This window comes from Pocillopora damicornis, chromosome 10 (genome assembly GCF_964200805.1).
Source record: "Pocillopora damicornis chromosome 10, jaPocDami1.2, whole genome shotgun sequence".
Taxonomy (NCBI): Eukaryota; Metazoa; Cnidaria; class Anthozoa; order Scleractinia; family Pocilloporidae; genus Pocillopora; species Pocillopora damicornis.
In genome coordinates this window covers 12,438,796-12,459,322 of record NC_142679.1, presented here as the reverse complement: position 1 = coordinate 12,459,322, position 20,527 = coordinate 12,438,796, and the positions used below count along the sequence as shown (strand labels likewise).

At 39.8% G+C, this 20,527-nt stretch overlaps 1 protein-coding gene and 3 long non-coding RNA genes across 5 annotated transcripts in view; 2 read left to right on the top strand and 2 right to left on the bottom strand.

The window, feature by feature from the left end:
• The window catches only part of LOC113675841 (uncharacterized), a 51,278-nt gene extending 36,358 nt beyond the window's left edge, over positions 1-14,920 (top strand). For both annotated transcript variants that reach the window (XM_089184299.1, XM_089184297.1), the window contains exon 15: positions 14,797-14,920. In XM_089184299.1, coding sequence (XP_089040425.1) covers positions 14,797-14,905 — 109 coding nt within the window. In that variant the 3' untranslated portion in view covers positions 14,906-14,920. The remainder of the gene's footprint in view (positions 1-14,796) is intronic.
• On the bottom strand, positions 1,713-6,892 carry LOC149038982 (uncharacterized). The gene is made up of 3 exons (XR_016180285.1): positions 6,616-6,892; positions 4,601-4,713; positions 1,713-4,136 (listed from the first exon to the last, which is right to left on the bottom strand). It is a non-coding gene; the product is annotated as an uncharacterized LOC149038982 (long non-coding RNA).
• Positions 9,953-12,949, top strand: LOC149038981 (uncharacterized). The gene is made up of 2 exons (XR_016180284.1): positions 9,953-10,216; positions 12,737-12,949. It is a non-coding gene; the product is annotated as an uncharacterized LOC149038981 (long non-coding RNA).
• A 1,858-nt stretch (positions 14,921-16,778) lies between the features above and the next one.
• Positions 16,779-20,527, bottom strand: part of LOC113675843 (uncharacterized) — a 6,983-nt gene continuing 3,234 nt past the window's right edge. Inside the window, exon 2 of the long non-coding RNA XR_016180286.1 lies at positions 16,779-17,667. This is a non-coding gene — a long non-coding RNA (uncharacterized LOC113675843). The remainder of the gene's footprint in view (positions 17,668-20,527) is intronic.

Genomic DNA, 20,527 nt, shown 5'->3' with positions numbered 1-20,527 from the left:
CTTTCATCGGATTATCACGTTAATGACTCGAGCAATTTTGGGATCCTCTTTCATTGGATTGCTATGTTAATTTAACATTAGCCCTTCGCCTACTTTTAGCATACTAAACACAGATCAAAGACAGAAACGTCTTTGATCTCTAGGGAATCATGAAGATGATGGCGAAAACTGCTAGTGAGGAATTTCACGACGGCTTCCAAGACACCTGAGTAAGGGTGATCTCAGTTGAGATTTTATCGAAAGGCAGGAATGGTGCGTAGAGGCGTGTACAAAGACAAGTTATAAATAAAGTCGGCTATTTTTCTAAGTTAAACTATTGAGAAAAAAAATTATCTTAACTGCCTGTTAGAGGCGAAAATCAATGAAAACGAAGAGACTGAGCATTTTTTTGTAAGACTAGTTTATCATTCTAAAGTTTCCAAAACTGTTGTTAGCAAGCGGCTCAAGTAGAGATGTTCTTTAAATTGTTTGGTGGTTGATATTGATTTGAGTTTTTGACGGTTGACTGTAAAAATAGATGCTTTTGACGGTTTTCATCAATCAAATTTTCCCTTTTATATCAAATCGTTTTTTACCTTTGTGAGTTTTTTTCTTTATCTTCCGAGGCCAATAAAAACAAGTGAGTAGTATATGAATTATATCAAGTACTGTAAATAACAACAAAGATAATGGTAATCATAAAGATAGTATCCATTTTAATATAGAAGTCTAGAGTCTGCCCTTTCGCTGTAAGGTGTGGATTGGAGTTCAGAAATTTCGACCCTTTTTGATTTCAGTATTTACGTTTCGTTTGTCTAAATTAGCTTCCAGACACAGGTTGAGAAGTCATTCTCATCGAGTACTAAGTGGCTTAAAAGGGAGAATTAATTGGTGTGCATTTCCTTCTTCTTTCAGGGTCGGCCAGGGGGGGTAGTGGAATACCAATATACCCGAAAAAAAATCGACAAAATACCCCAAATTACCCCAAATTCCTCCAAATATACCCAAAAATAATCGAAGCTTTGAATACTTTATACCTGAAATTCAAAGAAAGTGATATACTGAATACCCATATTTAAGCTGCAATATACCGTATACCCGATTTAAATCGCCCCTGAATACCGAATACCCAAAAACCCTGGCCGACACTGTTCTTTCAAGTTTACATTTCGAGTGCTAGGGTTTTATCTGGGTTTCCAAACACAAGAAAACTGATGAAAGCACGAGGCTACAGGCCGAGTGTTTTTATTGTTTTCGAGTGTTTGGAAACCCTGATGAAACCCGATGCACGAGTTTTAAAAAAATCGCTTTTCAATCGCGCCTCAGGAATAAAAGAAAATGGAAATATTCACGAGTTTTTCACATGTTGTCAATCAATCACATGTTTTCATTGAATTAAGAAATGAGTTCCCTACAGTTTGATGCTTTCTCACACTCAAGGGTTTGATAATATATGAAACTCATGGATAGCGCGTCATTGCAGTGTTTCACCAGGGTTTCAGACAACATGCACGTGACGAAATTGGCGTGTCTCGGTTGGATGATCACCTTATGAATAATTAACTAATTAGTTTGAGAAGTCTGGAGTTAGTGACCTAGATGCTATAAATCTCGTAAATTGCCAACATTGTTCATAAATCTTATAACGACTACAAGCGTTGGTTTTTATTTCGTTGAACTTATGTACAGATGATATGTGGACGTCAATATTCTGAACCATTTACTACACTATATTTAATTGCTGCTGAGATCAAATCTGTTTATTCAAACTTTAAATTAACTGTGATTTATTTTGTTGCACTGTATCATTGTAGTTAGAGCATGAGAGGATAAGACTGGTTGAAGACGTATGTCTAAGTTTCAGAACCCCGCAATGAAAGGAACAATGAAATAAAAATAAGTAACAGCGAATGAAATCAGTGGCACATTAGTATAAAAATATACAATTTTGTATCAAAAAAAGTACAAAAATCAGAAAAAAGTGCTTGATGAGCAAGGAGTAAACAGATGAGTGAACAGACTTATTCCTGATGAGTGATTGCGGGTTGACATACACGTAGAAACACGCAAATCTGAGTACAGTTTTTACTTAACAGTAAAAAAGTAAAGCCTTTATACGAGCCCAGGTGGCCCATGGGGCCGGTGCTTAACTCCTTAGCGTGAAGCGGCTAGGAGTATTGCTACTCCCCACTGGACGGGATGCTAGTCCATCGCAGGATTGCCCCCAGCACGTTTGCTGGTACCCATTTGTACACCTGGGTGAAGAGAAGCACGGTGAGAGTAAAGTGTCTTGCCTAAGAACACAACACAATATACAATGACCCCGGCCAGGGCTCGAACCCGGACTACCCGATCCGGAGTCGAGCGCACTAACCATGAGGCCACCGCACCTCCACGATAGTTTTTACTTGCCCCAGCAAAAAATTTGTATTACATTGATATCAAGTGAATATATTCTCTTGGTGATATTTAACACAATTCGCTAATATTGCCATTACACTCAATCTCATTCATGTATAAAGTGTATCGAATATAACCCTTCTAATTTTAGTGCTTTATCGAATGTAGACCCATAGTACAACTATTATTGGGAAACTGATGTAAACATTTTTTCTCACTGTCAAAACTATCTCGAAACTGAGTATGGAACACAGCGTTAAATTTGAAATAGGAATTTTAAAAAATTAGCCGTCGTCGTTCACATTCTTCGGAACGCGAACAACATCTGATTATAAAGCAAGTGGTCTTTGTACATCTCCCGTTTGCTGCGACCACAAGAAGTATCGCCAAGTTAGCGATTTGCCTTTGTTTGACGCGGCGTTAACGACATTTTAGGCAAAGAGGCGTTGTGAACGGGAGAGGGAGGGGGAAAGGTCACAGCCAGCAAGACAATTGATGTCCCCCTCCCGCTCAACATTCATATGAAGAGATTTCGAGCTCTATGGCTACCACAACCGTCACGTTAACAAGGGGTCAGTGATTCTACATTTCTTTCCATAAGAGAAGTATTAATTTGTTTGGAAAAATAACATGCAAGGTGAAACAAGTTTGCAGAGCTTCTTTGAATGAGAATTTTTCTTCGGGAGACATGTTTCATACACCAGTAAGTCTTCAATCACGACAAATTCAGAATCGCAGTTACTATGATTAGAGGGTGCACGTTTGGTTTGATTGGGAACACCTTCGGGAAACTAAAAAATAAGGGGACATAACTTAAGCGGGGGTGGAACCCACAGAGAGAGATGAGACAAGGGCGTTCAAGTAACAGATGCACAAGAAGACGGAGAAGAGCCAAGAAGGCTACGCCTAGAGGTAGCAATAAGAATAACCCAAAACAGTTTAAGGTGGCAACCAGTTTCTATGGACCTTTGATTCACTGGCAGTGGTAGCGATTGAGCCAAGAAAGAAAACATGATAAACGTCTGTAAAAACAATGACTTTTTGTCAAAAAAACATTGGCTGTCGATCTTGAATCGCTTTTGCAAACTAGAGATAACTACAGTCAACACATTTTGATGATAATTTTCACAGAAATATTAAAATTTCTGTTTATACTTGGCTACAATCAATAATACAATAAGAAATGAACCGACAAGAATAAGTGGGAAAGTGGAATTTGGGCTTCTCGTGCCTTGGCTTGGCTTTTTAAACTGGTTAAACAGCCTTTCTGCGAAACGTTGACAATTATCGCCTAATAGATAATACGTTTTGTCAAGTTCATTTTCACAAATAAACTTAATCAAATCTCTCATAGATCCTTTCCCCTCGTTTTCATCGATCATCATTACTGGTGTATACCTAGCTTGACCCTCTTTAAACTCCTCTACACAATCCTTTGCTTTCGACCTTTGCAGGAGAATCTTTTCTGAATCCTTTCCGATCGACCAATACCAATTAGTTGTTTCAATCACTAAAAACTGATGATAGGCGAACAGTTTCTCCTCTATGTTTTCGACAAGAGGGCATCGATAACTACCAATATATTGTATCTCCTCGCAGTTCGTAATCCTATGCAGGTCTTCCACACATTTTTGCAGCGAGTAGCGGTTAACTTCGATCTTGCCATTTTCTTTGTAAAAATATGTGCGTAACTGACTCGTCCATTTTCCACCCTTCGAACCACTGATGCTTCCGCTCATCATCATATGGCAAATGTTCTAATAGGTAAAGATATAAAATGAAAAAACATATTTTAAAAGAAACCGACATCATTTTCCTGCCCGTATGGACCAGGTCGTCATTTTATTAACTCATGCAGATATCAGCGTCAAGTCGCTTGATAAATTTAAAGCAATCACTCGTACGTTGTGATTTTTTCCATGAGCAGCGATGGGATTTTTTCTCAGCGCGCAAATGTTCCCCAAATATGGGCCATAAAAAAGACAAACAAAAACAAATAAAATACACAAAATGATAAAACAGAGAAAGAAAAAACTTCATCGTGACGTGGTACAATGAACCATCATTCTCCTCGCCTTCGCTGAATCAGCTTTTAGCTAGTTTAAATATGTAGCTCGTAAAGGCTCTATTTGTATTTGAAATTCAACCATGCTAACTCTTGAAAAATATCATAATCGATCAGCTGTCGATGACAAGGACACACATTTCTATCGGTTCTTACCTTTACTTTCAATAGTTAGACGACCTCTCGTTCCTTCATTCACTTATGTCACGCTCGATCGAGTTGAATTCCGTCACCCTTTACAAATTCCTAAGTTAATTAAATAGATATGCCTGTCAACATAAACGAATAAAGGGGGTGAGTTCCTAAAGAAATTGCGATGCTACGTCAGTGAGGGGTGTTACAAGATAATTTGGTTTCATCAATTAAAATGATATGAATTGGCCACAGTAGAGATGTTCTAAAACTGACCTTACGAGGGTTTTTTATATTTTTTTTTAATATATTTTTTATTGTTTTCCCCAAAAGCACCTAGGCTTAACGAGGGGGTTACAATATTACAAATACAGAATCAGTGTATTCAGCTTCACACACAAACGGACACATAAACAACGCATACAAGTTGCAATAACAACGAGTTAAACTTTCTAAGTTAGGAATATATTATTTAAACAATCCAACAATGACCTCAGAAAAGCGATTAGTGTTAATTCTAAAACTTTGTACTTCGCGAAAAAAAGCAGAGTTGACGTCGTAATTTACAGACTCAACACCATGCAATAAAATTTTGTTTCCTAGCATCCCCTCTCGATGACCATGTTTGCGAGCGTTAGTCCTCCATAAGAGTGGATTCGCTCTGAAACGCCAGCTTTAGAATTTAGGTTGCAAATTCCCCTTATCATTTCTGTCAGTCGATAAATGGAGAAAATTACATAGGTACAAGAAGATATGGAATTTCTCTTCGAGTGTTTAACTCGATAGCTCACGGGTCAGATATCGATTTGAACACGAGAAGAGAGCTGATTACATATCTGCTGGTAACCATTTATTCTGTTGTCTTTTAGATAAACACAGTAAGCCTTTTCTGACAAGAAAAGTCGACGTTATTAAATAAATGAAAAACATAGTATCCACAACCCACGTAAAAAAGTCGTAAAGTATGTCGGCGATTGTCGGCGATAAGTCTCAAGATGGGAAAATACGTTGAATCATAACAAAAACAAAAAAAGGGGATAACTTTCAATTCACAGAATTCACAATTAAAGACTTTTTCTTTGCCAGGTACACGGCCAAAATCGGTCAGTGGCAAATCTTCTAGCTGTCAATTTTTGTTCTCAGCCGTGAGAAATGCCATTACTAAAGCCACTGAATACCAAACTTTTGGTTGTTCTTGGCCTATTTTGTTTTTCTTCCGCCTCTGAGAAATTTTGAAGTTCATTGTTTGTGAGCGATACAAATTTTTCAGTGTTTTAGCAGCCGTAATCCGAGAAATTTCGACAAACGAACGGTGAACGACCAGTCAGAGTGGCGCAAAAGGCGAATGACGTGACAGCAGCAGCGAAAATTTTTTAATAATTCCGGCGAATAATTGTTCAATACCAAATTATCTTGTGACATCGGAACTAAAAAAAACTACAGACCACTTTGCATAATCTGCTTCAGTGCTCTGACCCGGAAAGAGCATGCGAAAGACAAGAAGACGTCAAGATACAATTATGAGCTTACGATTATTGAACAAATTGATTGACTTGACCGGCATTTCTTACTTTAAAACTCATTGAGAGCGGTGAATCATCATTTTCTCAGTTAAGGCAAACACTAACGGATAAATTGTAAAATTTCTCAAAGTGTGAGCGAACTGAAGACGTGGAAAGCAAAGTTTCTCTGCTGATTTCCTTAAGAGTTGTATATTGAACGATCGTTAAGGCTTTCGACGCTTACGTTGAGTCACGCTTTATAAAACACGTGGCTGTTTTAATGATATTTCACATCCAAATATGAAGGACACAATTCTGAAACATTAGCTGCTCTTAAAGCTTTACTATTTTGCTTCCACGTAAATTATGCTAACTGATGGAGACGTTACAACAAGGACACAACTTGATCATTTTCTTACTTTCACTTTCAATACTTTGACGCCATCTTAGCCCTTCCTTCGCTTTGCTTTGCCATAATCACTAGTCCGACGAAACGTATGCTACTCTTTTCATAAAATAACCTTGATGTTGACTTACCATAATTCGAGAAGCGACCTCTTGGAATAAAGATTTGACTTCTATCTTCTTCTCTGGTTCTCATGAAGAGGGGTTGATAGCTTAATTCAAGGATACAGACTCTCTGAAGATTCAACTCTTGCAGACAGAGATGCAAACTATAAGTAAAGTAGCTGCTTGAGAACGAGGTTAAGTAAGAGTGATTATACTTTCCACGTGATTTTGATAATTAGGAGCAAAGTACATGTATGAACCCTCAGCAGCGTTGATCAGCTTTGTGCGACGCCGTCGAAGTTTTTATCATGTAGCAAATAAATTAGTTACTTGACCTCTACATTATCAGGAGTGTGACGTAGGGGTTGCCTTCGTTTTTGTGTGGGTGCGTTCAAATCTCTCAGGCTAATCAAATGAATGTAGCCGCTACTTAACTCTGCAAACTTCATTGCGCACACGAGAACTCTTGAACTGCGTGTGTTCGGCTGTTTGAGTGTCTTATAGGCGGCCTTCACCACCAAAAATACAAGGATGTCAAATAGATCAGCAAATACAAAGCTGGTCTAAGAATGAGCGCCAGGATAGCATAGCTAAAAAAGGATTGGCATGGCCGAATTATAGGCGGTTTAGTTTTCCTTCATGAAACAAAACACCCTAAACGTGAATAATTAAGCCAAATGATAAATGGTCTAGTTGCCTATGTCGAGTTGGAACATGAAATTGTGAAATGGACCGGCTCAATTGCGAATAGCTTAGCACTCATTTTCAATACAGTACACAAACGGTTTAGCGTTGCGTAAAATGGCTCAGCGTAATGTCGAATGGTACCGTGTACACACACAAGGTTTAGCGTTGCGTGAAATGGCTTAGCGCAATGTCGAATAGCACAGCGCGCACACAAACGGTGTAGTGTTGCGTGAAATGGCTCAGGGTAATGTCGAATAGCACAGCGTACGCACAAACGGTGTAGCGTAGCGAGAAATGGCTCAGCGTAATGTAGAATGGTACAGCGTACAAACAAAAACTGCAGCGTTGTGTGAAATGGTTCAGCGTAATGTCGAATGGTACAGCATACACGCAAATGGTGTAGCGTTACGTCGAATAGCTTTGCAGAAAATCAGACGCTCTAGCTGAACATTAAATTGCTTAACATTATATAAAATATTTCGATGTTGTAGCGATCGCGAATCGTCGAGCTTGCTTGTGCGTGACGTGAAGGCTATGTCGCCGAAACCACCAAAACTACAAACTGCAAATGGAAGAGCGATCTGCTGGGGGCATGACGTCATCTAATGTAAAAATTGGCGCGAAACTATCACATGGTGTACTCGCTGTGTTGAAAAGTCTTCACTTCGCCTTGCCGTAAAGCAGAGCCAATTCGTAGCTTTTCGGTAAGTTTGTCCTCTTTTTTTCCTGCCGATATTGCATTTATTCGTTGTCGTTCATGAAAGTATTAATTGAAATAGCAATGAGACTGAATTCTACCACGGTTTGCCGGCCTCCAGGTTTACCACAATTCAATTAACGCTTTCATGAACGACAACGTTTGTTTCGCGGTTCGGTTGAATACTTATATTATTTAAGCAAATATCTCTTGCGTGACGTAATTACAGCCTCCTTTTCAACGAAATGGGAATAGAGAAACCTCAAATCAAAAACCCCGAAAGCGTTGACTATCCAGCCAAGTCATTTTACCTTTAATTGAACGATGCAACAATTTCAGGATTGTAGCCCTCTTCTTCAAAACAGCAACATGGAAGGTAAGAGGATATTATGTTAAATAAGCTGTGGATTGGACGTAAAATGCCAAACAATTGAGTTTGCGCGTGAATGTGTACATTTTCGGCTAACTGATGGTACTGTCGAATCGGTGCATTTTATCCAACTTTAGAATTTAATTAAGTCGCGCTGAATCGTTTCCCCTAAAAATCCTTTGGAGATCGAAAAGAACTACACTTCATTTTGCAAAAGCCAGATTTTCAGTCAATTACTTTGTGTAGCACATAGTTAAATAACGGGTAACTTTTGACCTATTTTTGAACTAGTCTGAAGTAGGTTAGATGAATTCAATTATATTGTGTAAGTAAATGGCTAAGAATTGCTGAAATTACTGTCAACACATACTTTTCATCAGTCCAAGTTTTTTCATTTTGTGACGCGACGTTCCGAGATTCAACTGCAATTTAAAAAGCGGCATTTTGGCGGAATTCTGTTATTATCGATTTTCTAGAAAATAAATCGATATTCAGCCAAACGAAGCATGCAGTGGTTTGTTTCTCTCTAAGGCCGGCCTAACTTTAAAATATGGGCGAAATTGAATTTTCAGCTGTTGCCACCAATTGTTTGGCCATTTGGTAACACTCGCTCTTAAGAACTAAACGGTTGTCTCAAATGGGGTCAAGTTCTGCTGTTTATCAATAAAAGTTTTGATATACCACAAAAATACATTTATGAGCACGTCCTTAACTTCTAGTCGCGAGTAAAAGTGGTTAGCGACTGACTTCCGTGTGGAAACACTTCCGGTGTCGTAAAATGTTAGTCATTTATTTGCTCGCACCGATCAGATCACCGCATTTGGGTAGGTATCTTGCTCCAATCAGATCGCCGCATAAGGATGTGTATCTCGCACCAATTAGATTGCTGCATTAGGGCATGTATCTCGCACCAATCATATCACAGCATTTAGTTACTTTGGACCAATCACAGCGTTTAGGGAATGAGTCTCGCACCAATCAGATTGCCGCACTCGGGTATGTACCTCGCACCAATCATATTGCCGCATAAGGGCATGTATCTCCACCAATCACATTGCCGCTTAAGGGTTTGTATCTCGCACTAATCAGATTGCCGCATAAGGGTATGTGTCTCGCACCAATCATATCACAGCATTTGGATATCTTGTACCAACCACAGCGTTTGGGCTTCCTTGCGAATGATGTTATGAAATCAAGGGGCAGTGCACAAAGAGTGATATTAACCAGAAACTTCGCGCTCATTTGAAAAGTGAAATGGTTAGTGGCCTTCACAAGAACTTCGTCGACCAGGGTCGAGATTTATCGGAATATGAGAGATCTTCATTTAACTTTTGTATCATTTCTAAGTTAAAAAGTGTTTTTCCGCTCCTTTACTCACAACGCACAAGCCAAACAACTTACATTCCGTCACCTACCATGAAAACAACGTCCAAAGTCTGATCAGATTTTGTAAAATTTAATCATCCGTTATTGCATTATGTAATTTGTGATAATCGGTATTGACATAAATTAATATTTTGCCGACACGGAACAGAGAACTGGGTGCGAGCGTAGTACGCGGAGGCACATGAGTAGTATGTTTGTAAGAAGAGATCGTTGAGGAACTTGTGGCATTCTACGGTCAGCCTTGCCACTAGCACTTTCCCATAAGGTTTATTTCTTGTCTTCATCACTTTTCCTTGCCTAGTTATGGACGAAGCAGGCGTCAGATGTCAGAGATTAAAAGGTTGAAACGCGATTCCGTTCCTCACTTCAACAAAAAGAGCAACGAGGAGCAGTACAAAGCTAACAAAGCTATTAAAATGCTGTTAAAGACGCCCAGATTGCCCTCGAAAGGAACGACGTCGAGAAGATCAAACAAGCCTTGGATAAAGGTATGGAGCTGCTTCAAGAGCGTCAAAAATTAATTTTACTGGCTGATAAATCACAGTACGGGTGGAAGACGGTCCTCGAATACAAGCACCATGATCTCGCAGACGACGAAGAAGATGAGAAAAAGATATACAGAGCCGAATCCAGAGCAGCTAGGTCCACGAAGCGTTTCGCATCTCGCTCGACCCGGCAATGAAGTAATGTTACATCGACTTCAACAACTCCGCAGTTTTCCGCCTCACAGCTACCCAATTTGTTTTCGCGTGTAAACCCGCAGCTTTCGTCCCAGAGTTCGTCTTCTGGTTTGTGCTTTGCTTGTGGCAAACCCGGGCATTGGAGGGTTTTCTGCCCTAATTTGCGGTTTGATGTTCTTTCTAATACCGGTCAGAATCCCAAATGACTCACTTCGGACGTCGATTTGGAACAAGGCCTTGTTCTTGAGGATAGCGATGAATTAATTTTTCTTCGTGTCAATGGAAATTCTTTCGAGGTTAAATCCGGCGATGATTACTCGTCCGTTAAAGGACGGCTACGTGGAGTCCTCGCATTCTGGAACGACATTCACGCCCCTCAATTTATCCTGGATGTTATTGATTATGGCTATAAATTACCGCTTCTCCAAATTCCTCCGCCCTTCACAGCTAAAAATAACAGTTCGGCTTTGGAGCAGGCACCTTTTGTCGAAAGTGCCATTAACGATCTCTTTATCAACGGTTGCGTCACTGAAGTGTTTGAAGCTCCTGTTATCATCAATCCTTTGTCCGTATCTGTTCAAAAATCAGGCGAAAAGCGTCTAATTTTAGACCTTCGCCACGTTAATCAGTTCTTTTACAAATGCCGATTCAGGTGTGAGGATTTGTCTATTGAAACCAAATGCGTTTGGGAGCCCACTCAGGTTATTACTTGGCTCGGAGCCGTTCTCAATACTTCCACTTCTGAAGTTTCTGCCACTGCTAAGCGAATTACCAGTTTACAAGAAGATTTAGCGACTCTTTTAGCCATTCCCTCGTCTTGTCATCCAGTTCGGAAGCTTGCCTCTGTTTCCGGAAAAATAATTTCTCTTGGCCCCTGCGTTGGTAATGTCTCTAGGCTTATGTCTAGAAATTTGTTCGCAGTCATCAATACCGCGCAAACCTGGAACTCTTACGCTCGTCTTTCGTCTGAAGCTCTGAGCTTTTCTGGAAGTCTAATGCGGCAAGTCTTAACGGCATACCTATTTGGCCTGTCAGGCACAAGCCTTCGAAGATCGTCTATTCCGATGCTTCTGGCTCAGCTTGCGGCAGTTCCATCGAGTTCGAAGGGAAGATGTTCCATCAAACCTGGGCAGATTTTGAGAAAGCTCAAAGTTCTACATTCAGAGAGTTGTTAGCCGTGTCTTTATCAGTGAAAGCCTTCGTGGAGTCATTGAGAGCCCAAACAGTCACGTGGTTTACGGATAATCAGAACGTTGTCCGGATCGTTAATTCAGGGTCTAAGACTCCAGCATTACAAGAGCTTGCAATGGATATCCATCGTAGTTGTTTGCTTAGTGCTATTAACATCGATATGCAACGCATCCCAAGAGACCTAAATAGTGCGGCGGACGATATAAGCAATTTTATTGATTATGACGACTACACGATCAACGATACGGTCTTCAGTGTTCTTGACGACTTATGGGGTCCACATACCTGCGATAGGTTCGCTTGTTCCTACAATGTCAAAGTCCAATGCTTTAATTCAAGGTTTTACCAGCCTGGTTCGAGTGGCGTTAATGCGTTTTCTCAGGATTGGTCTCATCATAATAACTGGCTGTGTCCCCCTGTGTATTTAACGTGTAAAGTTATTAAGCATATGGAGCTGTGCTGTGCTCAAGGAACTCTGATCGTTCCCCTTCTGCCCACTTCTGGCCCATCCTGTGTTCGGATGGTTTCCATTGGAGTACATTTATCCATGACCGGGTTATCCTGCCTAACTCTCCTAAGTTGTTCATTAGAGGAAAAGCTAAGAACTCTATTTTTGGTAGCAAGCCATTGGCTTTCGTTTCGTTAGCTCTACGTCTTGTCTTTAGCATCATTCCCTGATTAGATTCCGAGTTATCTCGTAAAAGTTTTCTAGTTCCTTGTGCTTGATTCCATTCGGGCTAGAGTTCGCTGCTGTCTCTACTATGTACCGATAAGGCGTATTATATTTGCGCGAAGTACTTATTATTTGTTGATAATCATTTTCTAAGTTAAACGTGTTAGGCCTTAGAGAGGCATCCAGGAGAGGCCCTAGAGGGGCGATTTGTCATATGTATTTTCATTTTGTACCCTAGAGGGGTATTTTCTGTTGGCATTGTGCAAACGCCCTAGAGGGGTACGTTCACTAGAATAGCATGGTTTTTTCTCTTGTATCGTTTTACGCAGAAGTGTATTGCCTGATCGGCAAAGTGGTCTTCCTGAGTGATGACAGTGAGTTGAATGTAATTCAGCATTGTGTGCATTGCTGCCTGTCTCATTGATTTTTGTCCCTTTTTTCTTTCTTTTTTTTTTTATCCTTAGATATCTTCACTTCCGTTTTCTGGTCTTCAGAGGCCCAAAATTCCCCGAGAGTGGATCAGCTAATGGAGAATCTCAAATCTACCGTGCTTGCTTCCAGAGCATCTGGGACATTCGCAAATTTCTTGAGGGCGTTTAACAAGTGGAGACCCTTTGCTAGTGATGTCTTGGGTACCTCGGAGTTTCCAGTCAGTCCAATCGATTGTGCCCTCTACTTGCAACACCTCTTCGGGTCGTCCAAGTCCGTCGCTTCCATCAACTGCGCCTTTTACGCGTTCAAGTTGGTACATCTTCTTGCAGGCGTAGACTCTCCAACATTACACCCTACTGTTATTGCCGTAAAGAAAGGAGCTGTTCGCCTTGCCAGTCAGCCAATAGTCAATAGAAAGGAGCCCCTGGACGCCCACCACCTCAAGGTCCTTGCTGCAGAGACTAATCTAGAAGACCTTTTACAATTACGAAATTTAGTTATGTTCATTCTCGCATTTTCCGGTTTTCTTAGAAGTTCCGAGTTATGCGTTATGCGTAGCAGAGATGTTCAGTTTAACGAGGGTTACATTACAATCAGCATAGAGAAAAGCAAGACGGACCAACTGAGGGAGGGCAGGTGGGTCGTTATTGCTGAGTCCTCATCTATCATGTGTCCCTGTTCTTTACTTAAGCTGTATATGCATAAGGCCCAGATTCCTGAAAATTCAGACGAGTATCTTTTTAGGGCCATTTCAGCTTCGGGCAATCACAAGCGCCTTATCTCTGTAAACAAGCCGATTTGTTATTCTACCTATAGGCAGTCCTTTTAAGAAGTCTTTCGCGAATATTGTACCATTTATCTCTAAGTATAGCACTCATTCAGCTAGGTCAGGTGGAGCTATTTTAGCTGCCAGCTCTGGCATTTCGGAGAGGAATCTTCAGCGCCATGGTCGCTGGGCCTCAGTCACAGCAAAGAACATTTATGTTAAGGATTCTCTTTCCAGTAGGCTAGAAGTTTCCAAGGCTCTGTTTCTCTGAGCTCAAGCCCTACCTTTAGCTTTCTATCTTGGGCCTGGCTGACCAACGCGCCCATGCCTCAACCTTTGAGTGTGTTCGGTTGTGTAGTGAAGGCAAAATATGTAATTTGTGATAATCGGTATTGACATAAATTAATATTTTGCCGACACGGAACAGAGAACTGGGTGCGAGCGTAGTACGCGGAGGCTCATGGGTAGTATGTTTGTAAGAAGAGATCGTTGAGGAACTTGTGGCATTCTACGGTCAGCCTTGCCACTAGCACTTTCCCATAAGGTTCATTTTTATTGTGTAATTAGCCTGATATGATTTGTTTTCTTCATTCTCTTCATTGTTTATAGATCAACCTTAAAACCCCAAAGGTGGCGCCACTGCAGTTGGTCGGGGGTACACGGTCCCTATTTTCCTAACAAGAGGTTTTTGGGGTTTACGTGTCCGGCTTTGGCGCATGTAGGACGTTACTTGATGTATCTCTTATCCACTTTGTTGTAAATTCATTGTCACAATTAAAATCTATCTTGGGCCTGGCTGACCAACGCGCCCATGCCTCAACCTTTGAGTGTGTTCGGTTGTGTAGTGAAGGCAAAATTTTGCAAATGCAGGCGTCAGACGAACAAGGCGGCAATAGAGGTCTTCTCAAAGCCGAGTTAGAAAACGTATTTGGAAAACCCAAACCGAAAGTGGCGGGTAGTCATCGAGAAGTGGTCGGTAATAAAAAGAACGACGTCACCGATCTTCATCGCACATATTGTTTATCACTACCCACGGCGGTCATTTTCTATGATCTTTACACCAGAAAAAGAAAACGTCGTTTAAATTAATGAAAACTGCATTCTTAATACTTAGTTCGCTTTCTTGAATAGAGACATGTTTTTCTATTGACGCAAAAGCTACATGCCAAAAATCAATAAGTTGGAGGACTTGATAAATTAACTAAAAACCGTACTCTCCGGTTGTTTTTTAAATTATCCTCTCTCGGAGCTAGCCATCATCGGTAGTTAAGGTCAAGTAACCCTAAAACCATCCTGACATTGGTTCTGTATTTTTACTTTTGATAGAAAATTTGCAGACCATCGTCGCAGACTGATAATGAAAACAAAACATCGACCAACGTCCAATCCTATTAAGCAGCTGTTGTCACGCGAGGACGTAAAAAGTCAGCTGTAAGGTGTGGATTGGAGTCTAAGAATGTCAGTATCTACGTTCCCTTTGTCTAAATTAGAATACAGACACGCCGCGTCTGTCTGTGTCTCACCAGCGGTCAGAATTCATTCTCATCGAGTACTAAGTGGCTTAAAAGGGTGAATGGAGTGGTCGACTTTATCTGGTAAATTGCTCATTTCCTTCCTCTTTCAAGGTTACATTCAGGAAATATAAGTATAGTTTACGTTTTAAAAATATTGTGGCATGAAAAGGAGAGGTACTATTTCAGAAACGAGTGCGAGGGTTTCATCAAGGTTTCCAAACACGAGAAAACTGATGAAAGCACAAGGCCGCAGGCCAAGTGCTTTTATTGTTTTCGAGTGTTTGGAAACCCTAATGAAACCTAATGCACGTGTTTTTGAAATAGCTTCTCAATCGCGCCTCAGGAATAAAGGAAAATGGAAATATTCATGAATTTTTCGCATTTTGTCAGTCAATCACATGTTGTCATTAAAATTAAGAAATGTGTTCACTACAGTTTGATGCTTTATCCCACTCAAGAGTTTGATAACATATGAAACTCATGGATAGCGTGTCATTGTAGTGTTTCACCAGGGTTTCAAACAACATGCACGTGACGAAATTGGCGTGTCTCGGCGAAAACTTTCTATTTCAGTGATGACAAGTGAATATATTCTCTTGGTGATATTTAACACAATTCGTTAATATTGCCGTTACACTGATTCTAATTCACGTATAATTTGTATCGAATATCGGCCTTCTAATTCTTGTATAGTGCTTTATCGAATGTAAGTCCTCAGTACAACTGTTATGAGAAACTGATGTAAACATTTTTTATGTCAAACTATTTATATGTTGTTTCCAAATAAAACTGGAAATGAGATGTGAGGCATTCGTTTGTTTTCATCCAAGTTTGGCTCGTGGTATTGTATACTAATAGGCTGCTGTTTCCCATCATCCCGAGTGACACTTACCATTTCTCAAAATGCAAGCTATTGTTACTTGGACTTGCATAAGTTCACCTTTATACGCTAAGAAAAAGAGAGATTGATTCATTATCTTCTGTAAAATTGCATAACATTTAACGGCTTACATATTTTCTGCGTAAAAGTTTTCACAAGCGAAATGGCGTAAGCGAAATGGCGTAAGCGAAACCTCGAAAGAACAGTTTTTGGGCCTGTGTTGGTGGCGTTTAGCGACAGATGTTCTGTTAAAAGTTTCACCTCTACTTCCGATACTTGAAGCCTGACGCACTTAGCACAGCGGTTTTCTCTTTGCATTATGTGCGAAGTGAAGCTACTACTTCGAGGCTGCCACAATCTATATCACATCCAAAGGTAATGGCCTTGGCAGCCGTCCTGTTTGTTGCCGTTTATTTGATGCGGCGCAAACGACGTAGTCGGCACCAAAGCATTGCGAGCAACTCGACAATCGACATCCTTCCCGCTTATACTTTCATTTAAAGAGAATTTAAACTCTATGGTCGCCACAACGGTGAGGACAAAAACGAATTGCTGATTCTACATTTCTTTCCAAAAAATCTTAAAAAGTGTTTATTAGTATTGAAAAAAAAAACATGGAAAGTGAAACAAGTTTGCTGTGCTTTGTTGAGTAATAATTGTTTTTCGGAAACCTTGTTTAATGCGCGTAGTTTCAGTTACGACAACGTCGGAATCACAACGAAAGTGATTAGGGGGCGCAAGTTAGGTTTGATTGATCACATCTTCAGAAAACCAAATACTAAGAGCTTGAGCGGGGCGGAACCCAAAGGAAGAGATGAGTCAGTGGTGTTTCATGAACAGATGAATAAAAATCGTGAACAACGAGGCAAGCGAAGAAGGCTACGCCTGGAGGCAGCAGAGGTGAAAACCATAGATGAGCATGGTCGGTTATATTTTGATGATTATTTACACAGAAATATTAACAAGCTAAGAAGTGAACAAAAAACATGAACAAGTTACGACTAGGAACTACTCTAAAGGTTAGTCTTAAAATGGACAAAGCTATGAAATTCTTGATTGTTAGTTTCCAAAATATCTTTAAAAATTCACCCGAAGCTTCAGATGCGTAAGAAATCTCACCTGAAACGATTACCTGCGATCTTTAAGAGACCAGACTATTGGTTCTAATTGACGTTAAAAAAATAGTTCAATTAAATAGCTATAGAATATAATTCCTATATGACTTTGAAGTAGCTCTTCATTTGAAGTGTCACTGTTCACAAAAAATTGAATGCTCTTTCGACCGTACCCTCTACCACAAATTCATTGAACACACTATTTGCGAACGTTTTACAACTGTTGAACACCCAATCGTAATTAGTCTTTAGCTCTCCCTTGCGATAAAGAAACTCAATCAAATCTTTCATTGTTCCTTTGCAATAACCATGTTTTATTTCGACTACTGGAGCGTATCTGGGGCATCCTTCTTCATAATCTTTAACGACGGTATACTTTACGTTCCTTTGAAGGAGAAGCGTTTCCCCCTCTCTCTCAAGGGACCAATACCAACCAGGTGAATCTACCACGACAAACTGATGGTTCCAAACAAGCTGGGTACGTTGCCATTCACTCAGAGGTCTTTTAAAAAGCCACATTTTTTGTAGTTTCTCGGAGTTGTCAATCCCTTTATGTTCGCTCATTTTCTCTCTCAGGGAGTCATGACTACAGTAATCATATTCTGATCAAGTGTAGAAGACCAGTTTCTCGGTCAAACTTCCACCTTTACCCTTCTTTGTGCCTTTAAATATAGACATTTCAAAAAGCCTGCGGATATGAATCGAAAATAAAACAAAATTTAAAACTGTACGACATTTAGAAGATTTTTTTATGGTTGGATGATCACTTTAAGACAAAAAAAGGATTCCTACTCAGTTGCCTAAGATAGAGGGTCAAGAGAGACAGAGTGTCGTGAGCTATGTAAAGAAGGGTTAAGTTCAAGCACTTCCCAAAGGAGATGGAAAATGATGGAAACATTGTTCAAACTAAGGACACATTTCGAGGGGTCGCAGATTTGGATTGTGCATACATCCACCTTTAAAACTTTTTGGAGTTGGACTTAAATCTGGTCAGTCCAAATTTTGATATTACTAAACGTGAAATCGAAGGTAGAGAAGTTAACTCAACTAAAAAAACCATGAAGCTCTCATCTGAATAGTACTGATTAAGAAGGCGAACTTGATTAGCTACTGATTATCAACTGGAATACAGTGAAAGCCAATCTGGAACTATTCACTAAAAAATTGCTGTTACAAGATCTGATAAATGTCGTAAACACATTAAGATGTAAGTAACTAGCGAAATCACGACTTCTTCAAGACCTGTGCGGGAGTCAGAATCCTTTTTTTTCAAAATCATCCGTGCCATAGTTTGGAGACAATTGACAGGAAGAACTGATCAAAAATATAATTCTTGCGAGTATGGTGGTAAAGGCAATGATTAGGATGATGAGGTCCCATTTAAGGAATGGTTCATCGTCCCTGAGACAGGGGCATTCTTCATTCTGGATGGCACGTTCCTTTCAGGGGACAGCAAGTTTTTGTCACGGGCAACACAGTTCAACAAAGACAATCATGCACAGATTGATGAGTAAAGTGGTTGCGACTTCGAAAGTTTCCATTTTAACAAGCATTAGTTTTGTCACTTGAACCTGTTTAACAGAGATGAGAATGAATTATGTTGCCGCTAAAAGCAAGCTACGTCTTGCAAGCGCGGCTGTCTTGAAATTGCAGTTTTATTGCTTTGGTGTAACCGTTGCATCTATGGACAAAATTGCCTGCTTTCAGGTCATCTGTTTCGTATTAAATCTTCGGATTAAGGGAATATAATCTTCCGCTTTTGAAGGTTTCAAATGTTTTCGGACAACAATATTCGTAATTTGCACTCATCTTCGCACAGAAACCCATCCCTGCATAAGAAAAGTTTTCAAAATAATTGCGAGTGCGCTACCTGTACTCGCTTGAATGTACATTTACGAGCGTGATGTGACATACCGAGCTAATCCTTGGAATGTTTCTTTTATATGAACCAATTGTAGAAATAGATATTCGATCCCTCAGTGTTTTTACTATAACGTAATGGGCCGATTGTATGTTTAATTCTCACATGGAAATCATAAGATTAGTTTAGGATCACAGACGGCTTGGATCTTACGTCTTCATCGGCCGGATTCGTCGGAGTTGGTCCCGATTTCAATACGAATCATGAGCTTAATAGTCTTTCAAAGGCTTCTCTTAACCTTCAAAAGGAAAAGTTCGCCACTCATAACTTTCTCCTTTAAATTAGAACTGGTATTAATTAATAGAGTTATCAATATATTTTTAACCGGGTACCCATATAACCTTTTTGCTTGTCATCAGTGGTATAAAATAAAATGTCTTTTCCACCAGAACCTTTTATTTATGCCCCATTGCACGGAATGAACACTGTACTTAGAGTGTTTGCTCTAAGTAATTTTTTCTGTTCCCAAGAATGTATGCAAAGTGATAGAGATTTGAATCATTCCGCTGACACGTTCTTTTAAGTTATGGCGCGTGTAGGTTTTTTTCTATCAAAAGTCGCGCGTGCAACACACCGGAATTGAAAATTCGTCGTAAAATCGCACGAACCTTAGAATGAGTGTAGGCAACTTTGACTTCTGGCGAGATTAAGTGGATGGTTCAAAGGACCCCCTGAGATTTTTTTCAGGACTATAACTGAGATTTGTTAATAACTATGATAATCGTCATCATTAGCGGACGGTGCTTTTTGCCCATGGTTGTCATCAGTATCGTTATCACGCCGGAAGAAGTATAGAGCCGGCATTTCGCCTTACCTAACTACACAGAAAATTGTTCTCTCTTTTGCTCCCCTTGGATCCTGGAAACTGTTGCTATTAAGACAATCAACAAGAAAGCCTTTAAAATTATTGAAACTTTTGATTAACAGAATGTAGGAAAAAATCGGTGGGTAGAGTGTTTCGCGTATCTTATAATCTGAACGATAGTTTTAAATAAAAGAAATAACAATTCATTCAATTTACCCTAGTTGTCTCGTGTTTAAAAGTGGCGTTTCTGGGGACCGTAGATTCTTCTTTGATTCTTCTTGTCTCAGCCAAGACTCACTATCATCAACTTTTTTCTTGTGCTTCTTACGGCATGGGACACAGAGAGCTGAGGTAAGCGATTGCAAATTTCTCGGTTAAAGTAAAGCCCAGTAGCATCCATCAGGAATTAAAAATCGACATGCACTGTTTTCTTTTATTATTCTTAATCAAATAAGGGGTGTTTTAGTCTGCAAATTTAATCATATTGGTTAATGAGAATCATACAAACTGAGGAAAACTGACCGCAAATAATTGTGAACCGTACGCATGAATAAGTATATTGCGTTGTCAGGTGATTTGATCTTCTACAAAACATTATTGATTATCAACCGAGCAACATTATACATATTTCCATCTGTGCACTTACACATAGATCTATTTTTTTCAACGTGATGTGTACTTAAGTACCCTTCATCTAATAAAGAATTTCTTCTCTTTTCGAGCAGGTATGTCACGTGACAAAAATAGATAACAGAAAATGTTACTGAAGACTACCTGATTCAACTGGAATAATAACTCCAAACAGCTTTTGAATGTCCTGAG